The sequence below is a fragment of the Hypanus sabinus genome, chromosome 14, assembly GCF_030144855.1.
Source record: "Hypanus sabinus isolate sHypSab1 chromosome 14, sHypSab1.hap1, whole genome shotgun sequence".
Lineage (NCBI taxonomy): Eukaryota > Metazoa > Chordata > Chondrichthyes > Myliobatiformes > Dasyatidae > Hypanus > Hypanus sabinus.
This window is the reverse complement of record NC_082719.1, coordinates 44316528-44329952: the sequence shown is the minus strand read 5'-3', so window position 1 is coordinate 44329952 and position 13425 is coordinate 44316528. Positions and strand designations below refer to the sequence as shown.

Here is a 13425-nt window from a genome sequence, read left to right as displayed (position 1 = left end):
TGTTGCCTACACAAAGTGACACCCTCGCACCAGGGATCACTGGATTGGCCTCGGGTAACCGGGCGGGAAGTGCCATTGCTGCTGGCCTGGAGAGCGGACAGATGGGCACCGCCTCTGACCCTGTTTACCACACCGAATGTCTGTGGGGAACCCAGTGCTAAAATATTTGCAGATGACCTAATTCAGGCTCAGGGTTCCGTAAGTAGCAGAGTAGATCTACTGAAAGTCATCCCTCGAGCCAAACTTTTGTCCACGATAGATCCTACGGGGGGGGGGGGGGGGGCACGTGTCCTGATGCACTCTCCGCTCCCTCGCTCTCTCCGGACTGCGACCGCCGCGGCCCCGGCTTGGGGACTTCCAGCCCTGACCTCGTCCTCACACCCCACACACAACCAGCCACAACTGCCACAACTGGCCAAGGCATCTGGCAGCAGGAGGCTGGAGTTCGGGCCCAGAGGCTGTCTAATGAGGCAATGAAGCCCTCAAAACTGCTTTGGTACCCTGAGTCCAAGCACCCCGCACTTAAAGACAAACCTGTTGAGTTTTTTCAGCAGAAAAAACGTAAACTAGTGGGACAGAAACTAAGTGCTGAGAGCCACGTAAACTAAATTGCGAAATAGACTGGACATAAGGAACCTGCTTCGACTATCGCTGTATTCCAGTCGTGTTTAACACCGCCACCCCCCCCCCCCCCCACCATTGGCCGGTCCGCAAGAATATTGTCAATATTAAACCGGTGAAAAAAAGGGTGGTGACTCCTGGTGTACATACATTATTTCTACTTCCGAGTTGTGGGTTTTTACTTCCGGTCTTTTCTGCCCGGTGCACATGCCTGTGACTAATCGATTTAGTAAGTCGATCTCATCTTTCAAGATCTGAGGTAGGGGATCTTGGGCTTAAAAAGGTTGGTGACCACTACTCTACAAGGGCTACATAACAGGAAGTCAAAAGCCCCAGCCTATCCAGCCTCTCCTTATAGCTCAAGTCCCACCCCTCAGCCACCCACAGTTCCAGTAATAACCTTGTGGATCTTTTCTGCAACACACTCCCAAACACACTCAATTACTGCTATACTACAATTAGGAATGCCTACCTTACCCATACCTAGACCACATTTCCAGAAATCTGATCACTTGGTTCTGAAAGATAAGGACAACAAAGAGGTGGTTGTGGGAGGCAGAGGACCAGCTATATAAACGTTTTGAGTCAGTGGACTGAGCCATGTTCAAGGTCTCGGAGGATGCGACATCACTGACAACAAGGTTTTACAGATTAGCTCAATGCCTTTTATGCTCGCTTTGACTATCAAAACATGGAGGTACTTTCATGACTACCACAGCCCCCAATGATCCTGTGATTTCAAACTCTGAGGCTGACATGAGACCCTCAGGAGGGTGAACCCACAGAAAACAACTGGCCCAGTCACAGTACCTGGCCAGGTACTAAAGACCAGTGCTGATCAACTAGCTACAGTCCTCATCGATATCTTTAACCTCTCGCTTCAGCAGTCTGGGGTACCCACCAGCTTCAAGTTGGCTTCAATTCTACTGGTGTCTGCTTCAATTACTTTCATCCAGTAGCACTTACATTCACTGTGATGAAGTGCCTTCAGAGGTTGGAGATGAAACATATCAACTCCTGCAAGAGAGGTGATTTGGATTCGCTCCAGCTTACCTACTACCACAACAGGTCAACAGCAGATACCATTTCATTGACTCTTGACTCAACCCTGGAGCATCTGAACAGCAAAGATGCATAAATTAGGAAGCTCTTCATTGACTACAGCTCAGCATTCAACACAATCATCCACAAAGCTAATCAATAAGCTTCAAGACCGTGGCCTCAAAACCTCCTTATGCAACTGGATCCTTTATTTCCTCATTTGCAAATCACAGACAGTTCAAATTAGCAACAACATCTCCTCCACAATCTCCATCGGCACAGGTGCGCTGCAAGGCTATATGCTTAGACCACTCACAGAGAAAATATGAAATGCTGGAAATCCAAGCAACACACAAAATGCTGGAGGAACTCAGCATGCCAAGCAGTATCTATGGAAAACAGCACAGTCGGCGTTTCAAGCAGAGATTCTTCAAGTGTGGTGCTTAGCCCCCTGCTCTGTTCCCTTTATACTTATGTCTGTGAGACTAAGCACTGCTCCAATGCCATATTTACGCTTGCTGACAACACCTAAATCATAGGTGGTGATAAATCAGCATATAGAAAGGAGAATGAAAATCTGGCTGAGTGATGCCACAACAACCTCTTACTCAATGTCAGCCACACCAAGGAGATAATTACTGACTTCAGGAGGAGGAAACAGAAGGTCCATTAGCCAGTCTTCATCAGGGGGAATCAGAGGTAGAGATGATCAGCAACTTTTAAATTCTCATTTCAGATTAACTGTCCTGGCTCCAGTATATAAGTGCCATGACAAAGAAAGCAGAGCAACACCTCTACTTTCTTAAAAGTTCGTGAAAATTTGGCATGTCAACTAAAACTTTGATAAATTCCTACAGATGTGCGGTGGAAAGTACATTGACTTGTATTACGGCCTGGTACGGAAACACCAATGCTCCTGAATGGAAAAGCCGACAAAAAGTAGTAGATATATTCCAGTCCATCACAGTTAAAGCTCCCCCCACCACTGAGTACATCCAGCTGTCACGGAGAGCAGCATCCAACATCGAAGACCGCCACCATTCAGGCCATGCTCTCTTCTCGCAGCTGCCATCAGGAAGGTGGTACAGGAGCTTCAGGACCCACACCAACAAGTTCAGGAACAGCTATTACTCCTCAACCATAAGGCTCTTGAACAAAAGTAGATAACTTCACCCAACTTCAATCGTCACATCACTGAACTCTTTGCACAACCTCTGGACTTACTTTCACAGACTCTTCATCTTCATGTTCTTGATATTTATTGCTTATTCATTTTTTTCCTCTTTCCTTTTGTATTTGCACAGCTTGTTTTGCACATTGGTTGAATGCCAGTTGGTGCGATCTCCCACTGATTCTATTATGGTTATTATTCTATTATGAATTTATGTCTGCAAGAGAATTAATCTCAGGGTTGAAAATGGTGACATAATTTACTTTGAGCTTTGCACACTTTCCAGCATAATGATACCCCTCAGAAACAGGGCAGCTAGAACTGCATACAATACTCTCACCAATGACTTGTACACTTGGAACATGATACCCCAGCTACTGTACTCAATGCCCTGACTGATTAAGGCAAGCATGCCAAACACCTTCTTCACCAACCTGCCTGGCAAGGTACCATTTTCAGGAAACTATACAATTGTACCTCTAAGTATGTGACTTACCAACACTCTCCATAGTCCTACCATTTACAGGTCCAAGTCCTGACTGGTTTAACTGATCAAAATACCTTTCACTTGTCCAAGTTAAATTCCATTTGCTAGCTCTTTGCCCACTTTCCCAATTCATCTAGGTCATGTTGTAATTTTAAATAATCCTTATTGTCCACTACAACACCAATGATGATGTCATCAATGAACTTACAAGGTTTACAAAACTATTATCTAAATCATTAAAATACAGTAGATGACAATCAGCAATCGGCTCAGCATCAATCCCTATGGCACACCATTATTGCATGTCTGCCATGCGAGACTTTGTCAATGACACTCAAGTCCATGCAGTAATGTCTACCACCCTGCCCTTGTTAATCTTCATCGCCTCTACAAAAAACTCAAATAAAGCTCATGAGATACGATTTTCCAACCATAAAGCCGTGCTGACCATTTCTAAGTAGTCCTTACCTTTCCAAATGCTGATACATCTTGTACCTCAGAATCCCCTCTAGTAAATTTTCCACCACTGACATTATGTTCACTGGTATAGAGTTCCCTTGACCTTGCACCCAGTCTTAAATAAAGGCATATCACTAACCGCCATCCAGTTTATCTCATACACATAGCTAAAGATGCAAATATCTTTGCCAGGGTCCCTGCAATTTCTTCCCCCGCACACTATTCTCCATAACTTCAGTCATCTACAAGGATCCTATCAATATACACATTTTTCTTTACCCCTCTCCCCACTCTCCGCTTAGCACAAGGATCACTCTCCACCTGACAACCTTTCCACTCATCCCTCCCCACTGATATCCCTCCATGCAAGCCGAAAAAGTGCTACAACAGCCCCTACCCCTCTTCCCTCACCACCATTCAAGGCCCCAAACAGTCCTTCCAACACGTCACCTATGAGTCCATGTCCAGTGCTCCCTTCTCTACATCCTCGAGACCAATGAAGATTGGGGACCTCTTTGTTGAGTACCTTTGCCCCATCTGCCTCAAAAGGTGGGATTTCTCCATGTCCACCTGCTTCAATTTGGCTTCCCATTCCCACATGTCAGTCCATGGCCTCCACTACTGCCATAATTAGGCCACATTCAGGTTGGAGGAGCAACTTCTCATAACCCGTCTGGGTAGTCTCAATCTGATGACATGACCATTGACTTCTGAAACTTTTGGTAATTTCATTCCTCTCCCCCTTGTCTTTTGTTCCATTCCTATTCTGGATTCCACTCATCCCTTCTCTTCTCCTCAGCTGTCTAACACCTCCCCCTAGTGCCCCTTCCTTCCCTTTCATTGTCCAATCTCCTCTCCTAACAGATTCCTTCTTCTCCAGCCCTTTACCTCTTCCAGCTATCAGCACCTAGGTTCTTATTACAATTCCCCTCCCCAACCCACGCACCTATTAGAACTGTTAAGATGGGAAACAGCTTCATCCCCTAGGCCATAAGACTACTGAACTTTCTGCCACCACTCAAATCAAATCAGGCATGAAGCACCAGTAGTGTTATCGTTTTAACTTTTTAAACTTGTGTTACAAATACACCTTATTGTTAATTTACTAGCGGCAATATTACTTTATCATAATGCGAGTTATACATACTGTGTTGTGCACCGTGTTCAGAAGAACGTTATTTTGTTTAGCAGAATACATGTGCAACACAAGGTCATTAGATATAGCTGGAGTATTAGGCCATCGAGTCTGCTCCACCATTCAATCACAGCTGATTTATTATCACTCTCAGACCCACTCTCCAGCCTACTCCTTGTAAGTTTTGATGTCCTGACTAACCAAGACCCTATCAAGCTCAGCTTTAAATATACTCAATATTTCTGAAAATTTGGCACCCTTATTTACAAAAGATAGGATTAAATATATAGGTGCTCCAAAGATAAAATTATTGGTTATCTGGGGAAAGAAAGAAATATACATATTAAAGCTATTATGAACTCCATGGAGCATGTGGGGATCTTCCGATATCCAGGCATTCTTTTTTTCTTTCTTTTTTCTTCTCTTTTTTTTTCTATAGGGATATGTTGGGGGGAGGGGTTAAGGGGAGGAGGGAAGGGTTGATAATTTTTTAATTTTTTTTTCTTTCTGTAACCTATCTGAAAATTCAATTTAAAAAATATGTACTCAATGACTTGGCCTCCACAGGCATCCATGGCAATGAATTTCACAGGTTCACCAACCTCTGGCTAAAGAAATTCTTTCTCATTTCTGTTCTAAATCAATGTTCCTCTATCCTTAGGCTGTGATCTCTAGTCCTTGACTCAGGTGATACAAGAAATATCCTCTCCACATTCACTCTATCTAAGCTTTTCAATATTCAATAGGTTTCAATGAGATTCCCCCCCCCCCCCACCCCAGTTCTTCTGAACTCCAGCAAGCACGTGCCCAGAGTCATCAAACACTCTTCATATGTCAATCATTTCATTCTTGGGATCATATCATGAAAGTCCTCTGGATCGTGTCCAATGCCAGCACATCTTTTCTTAGATAAGGAGCCCAAAACTGCTCACAATATTCTAAGTGTGGTCTGACCAATGACTTATATTGGTCACATAAAGCCAAAGAGTCACGGAAAAGTACAGCAGCACAGAAAAAGGCCCTGTGGCTCATCTAGTCAATGCCAAATTAATTTAAACTGTCTGCTCCCATCGACCTGCACAAGGACCATGGCCCTTCATATCCATGTACCTATCCAAACTTCTCTTAAACGTTGAAATCGAGCTCAAGTACACCACTGTGCTGGCAGCTCACTCCACTCTAACAACCCTCTGAGTGAAGTTTACCCTTGTGTTCCTGTTAAAATTCCTCATCTTTCACCCTTAACCCATGATCTCTGGTTGTAGTCCCATCCAACCTCAGTGGAAAAACCCTGCTTGCATATACCCCATCTATACCCTTCATAATTTTGTATACCTCTATCAAATCTCCTTTCAATCTTCTATGCTCTAAAGAATATAGTCCTAACCTATTCAATCTTTCCTCACAACTCAGGTGCTCCAGACCTGGCAACATCCTTGTAAATTTTCCCTGCACTCTTTCAACCTTGTTTACACCTTTCCTGTAGGTAGTGACCAAAACTGCACATAATACTCCAAATTAGGTCTCACCAACATCTTATATAACTTCAATATAACATCCCATCTTCTTTACTCAATACATTGATTTATGAAGGCCAAAGTGCCAAAAGCTTTCTTTATGACCCTATCCACCTGTGACACCACTTTCAATGAATTATGTACCTATATTTCTAGAACTCCTTTGTTCTACCACACTCCACAGTACCCTACTTTTCACTGTGTAAGACCCACCCTGGTTGGTCCCTGAAGTACAAAACCTCATTTGTCTGCATTAAGTTCCATCCTTAAACCTTGCTCTTATATTCCAATTCTCTCAAAATGAATGTTAATATTGCATTTGCCTTCACTCAACCTGCAAGTTAACCTTTAGGGAATCCTGCACATGGACTCCCAAGTCCCCTGCACGTCTTATTTTTGAATTTTCTCTCTGCTTAGAAAAGTCTGCACTATTATTCCTTCTACCAAAGTGCATGACCATACACTTCCATACACTATAATCCATCTACCACTCATTCTCCTATTCTGTCCAAGTCTGTCTGCAGATTCCCTGTTTCCTCAACACAACTCACCCCTCCAATTATATTTGTATCAACTACAAAATTAGTCATAAAGCCACCAATTCCGTCATCCAAATTGCTGATATATAGCATGAAAAGAAGCAGTTTCAATACTGACACCTGCAGAACACCACTGGTCACTGGCAGCCAACCAGAATAGGCCCCCTTTATTACAACTCTTTGCATCCTACCAGTCAGCCAAACTTCTATCCGTGCTAGTATTTATACAGCAATACCTATCTTGTTAAGCAGTCTCATGTGAGACACCTTGTGAAAGGTTTTCTGAAAATCCAATTTAACAACATCCACTGATTCTCCTTTGCTTATCCTGCCTGTTATTTCCCCAAAGAATTCCAACAGATTTGTCAGGCAAGGTTTCCCCTTAAGGAAACCATGATGATTTTGGCCTACTTTATCATGCACCTCCAAGTACCCCAAAACTTAATAATAGTTTCAACATCTCCTAAACTACTGAAATCAGGATAACTGCCCTATAATTTCTTCTGCATCCCTCCATTCTTAAAGAGTAGAATGACATTTGAAATTTTTCATTCCTCTAGAACCATTCTAGTGATTCCTGAAAGATCATTGCTAGTGCCTCTGCAATCTCTTCAGCTACATCTGTCAAAACTCTGGGATGTAGTACATCTGGTCCAAATGACTTATGTACCTTCAAACCTTTCAGCTTCCCAAGCACCTTCTCCTTAGTAATAGTAACTACACTCACTTCTGCCCTCCAACACTCTCACATTTCCAGCGTACAGTTAGTGTCTTCCAAAGTGAAAACTGACGCAAAATACTCATTACATTCCTCTGTCATTTTTTTTGTCCCCCATTATTACCTCTCCAGGGTCATTTTCCAGCATTCCAAAATTCAGTCCCGCCTTCTACTCACTATCTGAAAAATCTTTTGGTATTCTCTCTGAAATTATTAGCTCACCTTCATATTTCATATTTTCTCTCTTTATGGTTGTTTTATAACTTCCGTTGGTTTTTAAAAGCTTCTCAATCCTCTACCACTAAATTTTGCTGTATTTATATGCCATCTCTTTTGTTTATATGCTGAATTTCACTTTCCTTTTTATCCACAGTTGCTGCATCCTCCCTTTAGAACACTTCTTCATTTTTGCGATGTATCTATTCCATGCATTCGAAATGCCCCCAGTAGTTCTAGCCATTGCTGTTCTGTTGTCATCCCTGTTAATGTTCCTTCCAATTAATTTTGGCCAGCTCCTCTCTCATGCATATGTACAAACCCCATTTCCAGAAAAGTTGGGATATTTTCCAAAATGCAATAAAAACAAAAATCTGTGATATGTTAATTCGCGTGAACCTTTACTTAACTGACAAAAGTACAGAAAAGATTTTCAATAGTTTTACTGAGCAACTTAATTGTATTTTGTAAATATGCACATATTTAGAATTTGATGGCTGCAACACACTCAACAAAAGTTGGGACAGAGGCATGTTTACCATTGTGTTACATCACCTTTCCTTTTAATAACACTTTGTAATCGTTTTGGAACTGAGGATACTAATTGTAGTAGATTTGCAATTGGAAATTTTCTCCATTCTTGCTTGATATAAGACTACAGCTGTTTTACAGTCCGTGGTCTCCGTTACCATCTTTACAGTAAATACAAATAAGAAATGTGTATTTAACATCTCCTGTGGCTCAGCACACATTGTTCCTTAAGGAGACATGTTCTCTCTGATTATTCTTTTGCTCTTAATATACTTGCAGAATCTCTTAGCATTCTCTACATTATCTGGTAATGCTACATGTCTGCTTTTTGCCCTTTTGATTTCATTCTTAAATGTACTACTTCTCTCATACACCTCTAAATACTTACTTGATCACAGCTGCCACTAACTGAAGCTTTCCTCCTTTTGCCTTCATAACCAGTGCCTCAATGATCCTCATGAACCAGGGCACCCTAATCCTGCCATCCTTGGCTTTCACTCCAGCAGGAACTCCCCCTAACTCACTTTTAATATCCTTTGCAGTAGAGGGACACTGACCAGATGACCCTCTATCTGCAAAGAGCCTCTCCCAAACAAACTTTGCAAGTTCCTTTCTAATGCCTTCAAATTTTGCTTTGCCTAAATTTAAGACTTTAATCTCTAGACAAGTCTTATCAATGTCAATAACTATTTTGAAAGTAGAATTATGATCACTACTCCCAAAGTGCTCCATGCTAAAACTTCAGTCAGTTATGCCACCTCTCCTCCCAATACAAGATCCATTGCTACCCCTTCTTTAGTGCTGCCATCTACACATATTTAAAATAATTTTTCTGGACACATTTAACTTAATTCTACCTAATCCAAGCCCTTTGCATTATGGCTGACCACAGAGGGGGTCCATGAGACTGATCCTGAGAATGAAAGGGTTAACATATGTGGAACATTTGATGGCTCTGGGCCTGTACTCTCTGGAATTTGGAAAAGGGCCAGAGGTGGGGTGGAATCTCACTGAAACCGATTAAATATTGAAAGGCCTAGAGAGAGTGGATGTTAAGAGTGGATCTTGAGAGAATGTTCCCAAGAGTGGGGGAGTCTAGGTCCACAGGTCACAGCCTTAGAATACAAGGATGCCCCTTTGAAACAAAAATGAGGAGGAACGTCCTTAGCCAGAGGTGGTGAACCTGTGGAATTCATTGCCACAGACGAATGTATAGCACAAGTTACTGGGTATATTTAAAGTGGTGGTTGACAGGTTCTGAATTAGTAAGGGTGCCAAAGGTTACAAGGGGAAGGTAGGAGAATAGAGTTGAAAGGGAATAATAAGTCAGTCATTATCAAATGGTGGAGCAGACTCACTGGGCCAAATAGTCAAATTCTGCTGTTACATTTTATGACTAATTCAATACAGGGGACGTTTTACTATAACAGAGTTAAGCACAGAAAACAATATTAAAATTCAGGCAGAGATTTTGAAATCAACATGTTGCAAGGTTGCATATAAAGGTTTGTTATGGAGAACTAGATGCAACTGGGTAATCCAAGTCCAGAAGTGACAAGACTAGTTAAGATTTCATTAGGAGAGATGCAAATGTATGTTTGTGTTTGCAGAAGTGAATGAAAACAGAGTTAGTGATAATTCAGCATGAATCATCTGAATGAAACAAATTGCACAGGTTATAATTCTTGTTCTTTGCAATGCAGTTGTAATAGATTCAAGACTTTTCACTACATAAGCACTTGAAAACTTGAAAATAATAAATATTGAAAAAATAAAACTTGAATAAGTGATAAAGAGGTATAGTACATAACAAACACACAACTAAAAGCTGACATAATTGCTTGCCTATAATGTCACCAAATAGCAGGATGTAAATTTAAGAGAAAGAAGGCAAGGATAGATCTATGAGATCCTAGAAGGGGAAGTATAGGCTGAAGAAGAAAAGCCATGTTGGAGCTGCAGTGAAGGAACTTGGATCAGTAGATATGTAAGCATAGAGTATCAAGAACTGGAAAATGGGAACAAAACAGATTTACGTACATCACTAAAGGTATCAAGCAATTTGATGTACAAGCCAATTAATTAGTAAGAACTAGAGGAGAATCACTAAAACAATAACTTTAAATGTGAATTTCCTTCCATCTAAGAGGAAAACGTATGTAACAGGATGTTTTTAAGAAATCACTGCCATCCTCTCGCCTAAATCAGTTTTCAATGCATCCTTTTCCCAGCACTTCATTTTGTTCAACACAGGCAGTTCAACAGAGTCTGAGCTATATAAAATGAAGGCACATTACCAATGCACAACTAGAATAAAACTGCTAAAATTAAATTACATATGAGAAACTGCTTATTAATTAACTATTATTGCATATTGGTTCAAATTTCTTATATTACTCACTTTATCAAAGCCCATAGCACACAATTTGTCTACTTTTCTAGTGTACTCAGGGCTAGGAACTGGTGCTCCAGCATACACGTGCGCCCAGAGTCTGGCTGTCTGTTTGAACATCTCTGGATTTTGCTTGTACTGCAGAAAGAATGTAACCCATAAGTATACAGCTTAAATGAAGGTGGTAAGAAAATACATTACAATTGCTATGATGAGGAGTTTAATGATGTAATGGGTCAAAAAAAACAATCTGGTTCACATTTTTCACATTTTAATGATCGTAATACCCTTCTCTGAAATCTACAAAAAGTTGAGGATCAAATTATTTATAGCCAAAAACTCATCTTATCAAGTACAAAAAAAAGCAGTCTTTAATGACAAAAGGAATCACATCAAAATGAAACAATTAATGGCAAAGACATAATTGAACAATTTTCCACAAATTTTCAAGCAATTGAAGTTTTACTGCTAGACAATAAGAATTTCATTATTAAAACTCAATTCCTGGTCAACTCCAGGAATAAGAATGTCCTCACTCCACAATTGAATTCTTGAAAACCTCCAAGAAAAACGTGCTTCTAGAATTAAAATTTTATTTCAATGAATATAAAAGAAATAGCTTCACAAAACTTTTAAATTTAGTGACGGATTGAAAGCTATTATTTTAAAATATGTCTAATCGGGGCCCTCAAGCAACATCATTGGGCAGGTTATATGATTTCTGCTTTTTGTGGGTACTTGCACTATGGAAATTGACTTTAGAACAGCTACTCACTTCCAAAGTACTTCACTGTTCGCTAAGTATTTGAGACATACATGGGACAAAAAGGGCAGTGGAATAATGCAATTATTTGCAATTAATTAATAATTTTTAAAGTATTTTGTTATTTTGATGTGCCAGATTAGATCAAACTAATTAAACGAATGTGCCTTATGTAATATTTAATAAATACAGCTCAAATTTTTCACTTACTTTACACTTTCAAAGACAAGTCACGCAGTTTCAGGTAATGTGAATTAGCCATTCCTCACATGGTAGCAAGGCATGGTTAACTGAGTGGAGAAGGATTGGACCAGGAAAAAGAAGGAAAAGGATCAACAAAACTAAGCTTAATGTTTTCTTGTCACTAGCTTGCCAACATTGTATTCCAACAACAGGGACAGACTGCAAATAGAATTTATTAATGCCTGTTAGAGGAAGGGTCAAGCCCAAATAAGGAGCAGCATTTGCACCATGAACAAGCCTTTTTAAATGTAGAGATTGTACAAAATGATTTAAAATAATATAAATTGGAATCTCTCAGTTTTATATTCCCAAAATCTGATCATTAAACTCTAAAGGCAATGTGCAAAATTATAGGAACAAATATATTAAACTTTTTTCTATGAGAGTATATTATTGCCCACTCCTATCAGGAAAGTGGATACATTTTGCCCCCCCATCCTTAAAAACTCCATCTCCGTCTCTACATAAAGGCTTTTTGGTCAATGTCTCAAATTTATATGAGCCCATCCCTAAGCAATAGGAAAAATCTGGGCAAAAGGACCAGTGCATGTATGAAATGCAGTGCAGGGCCAGTGCATGTATTGAAATGCAACATTTTATTCCTTTAAAACTGATCGTGTGGGTAGTCAGAGGCTCTTTCCCAGGGCTCAAATGATTGCCACAAGAGGACACAGGTTTAAGGTGCTGCGGAGTAGGTACAGAGGAGATGTCAGGGGTAAGAGTGGTGAGTGCATGGAATGGGTTGCCAGCAACAGTGGTGGAGGCGGATATGACAGGGTCTTTTAAGAGACTTTTGGATAGGTACACAGAGCATAGAAAAATAGAGGGCTATAGGTAAGCCTAGTAATTTCTAAGGTAGGGACATGTTCGGCACAACTCTGTGGGCCAAAGGGCCTGTATTGTGCTGAAGGTTTTCTATGTTTCTAGGAGTTCTTTCAGAGAGATCATTAAACTTGCAGCTATTATAGTCCAAGGGGTGAGTCAAGACACAGGCTCATCATAAAGTGGACCCCAGAGATCAGACAGATAGCACAGGATGTTGAGTCCTCTCTCACTTTCAGCCATAATCTTTACTGCAGACTTTTGGCTTATGAGATAGATGGTTTTCCTTTCAGATATGCAAAGTCCAGTTAAAAAATGTTGGCAACCCTGCATGTCATCCGCAATTTCTACAAGGTACAATGTTGATGAATCTGAATTCAACTTTAATCTCAACAATAAAGTCAACTACAACAGCTGCTGCCAGCAGGAATCATCCTGGTGTGCACTGTTCAGTGTCACTATTTTACAAAAGGCACTTCACACTGGAACAGCATTCACTGCCACACAGTAGAGGTTTGCCCAGTGTACTGTCTGTCCTACTGGGGTGGGGGGGGGGGGGGCGAGGGGGCATGCCTTATTCTGATTGTTCAAAACCCTTCCGTTGTGATTGGATAGTTTAGAAACTGCAGCTGCTTTTCACATTGAATAACTGCCCGGTGTCCTGGGTATATAAAATAGCATGTGGAAAGAGCTTGCTCTCTCTCTCTGTTCCCAGGATGAGTGCTCACATCATAAAGCTTACAACAGTGTGACACATGGTATCAGAAGAA

General features: G+C 40.9%; 1 protein-coding gene across 6 annotated transcripts in view; it reads right to left on the bottom strand.

The window, feature by feature from the left end:
• The window catches only part of ube2kb (ubiquitin-conjugating enzyme E2Kb (UBC1 homolog, yeast)), a 105082-nt gene that overhangs the window by 25335 nt on the left and 66322 nt on the right, over positions 1–13425 (bottom strand). For all 6 annotated transcript variants that reach the window (XM_059989060.1, XM_059989062.1, XM_059989061.1 and 3 more), the window contains one exon: positions 10837–10965. In XM_059989060.1, coding sequence (XP_059845043.1) covers positions 10837–10965 — 129 coding nt within the window. The remainder of the gene's footprint in view (positions 1–10836; positions 10966–13425) is intronic.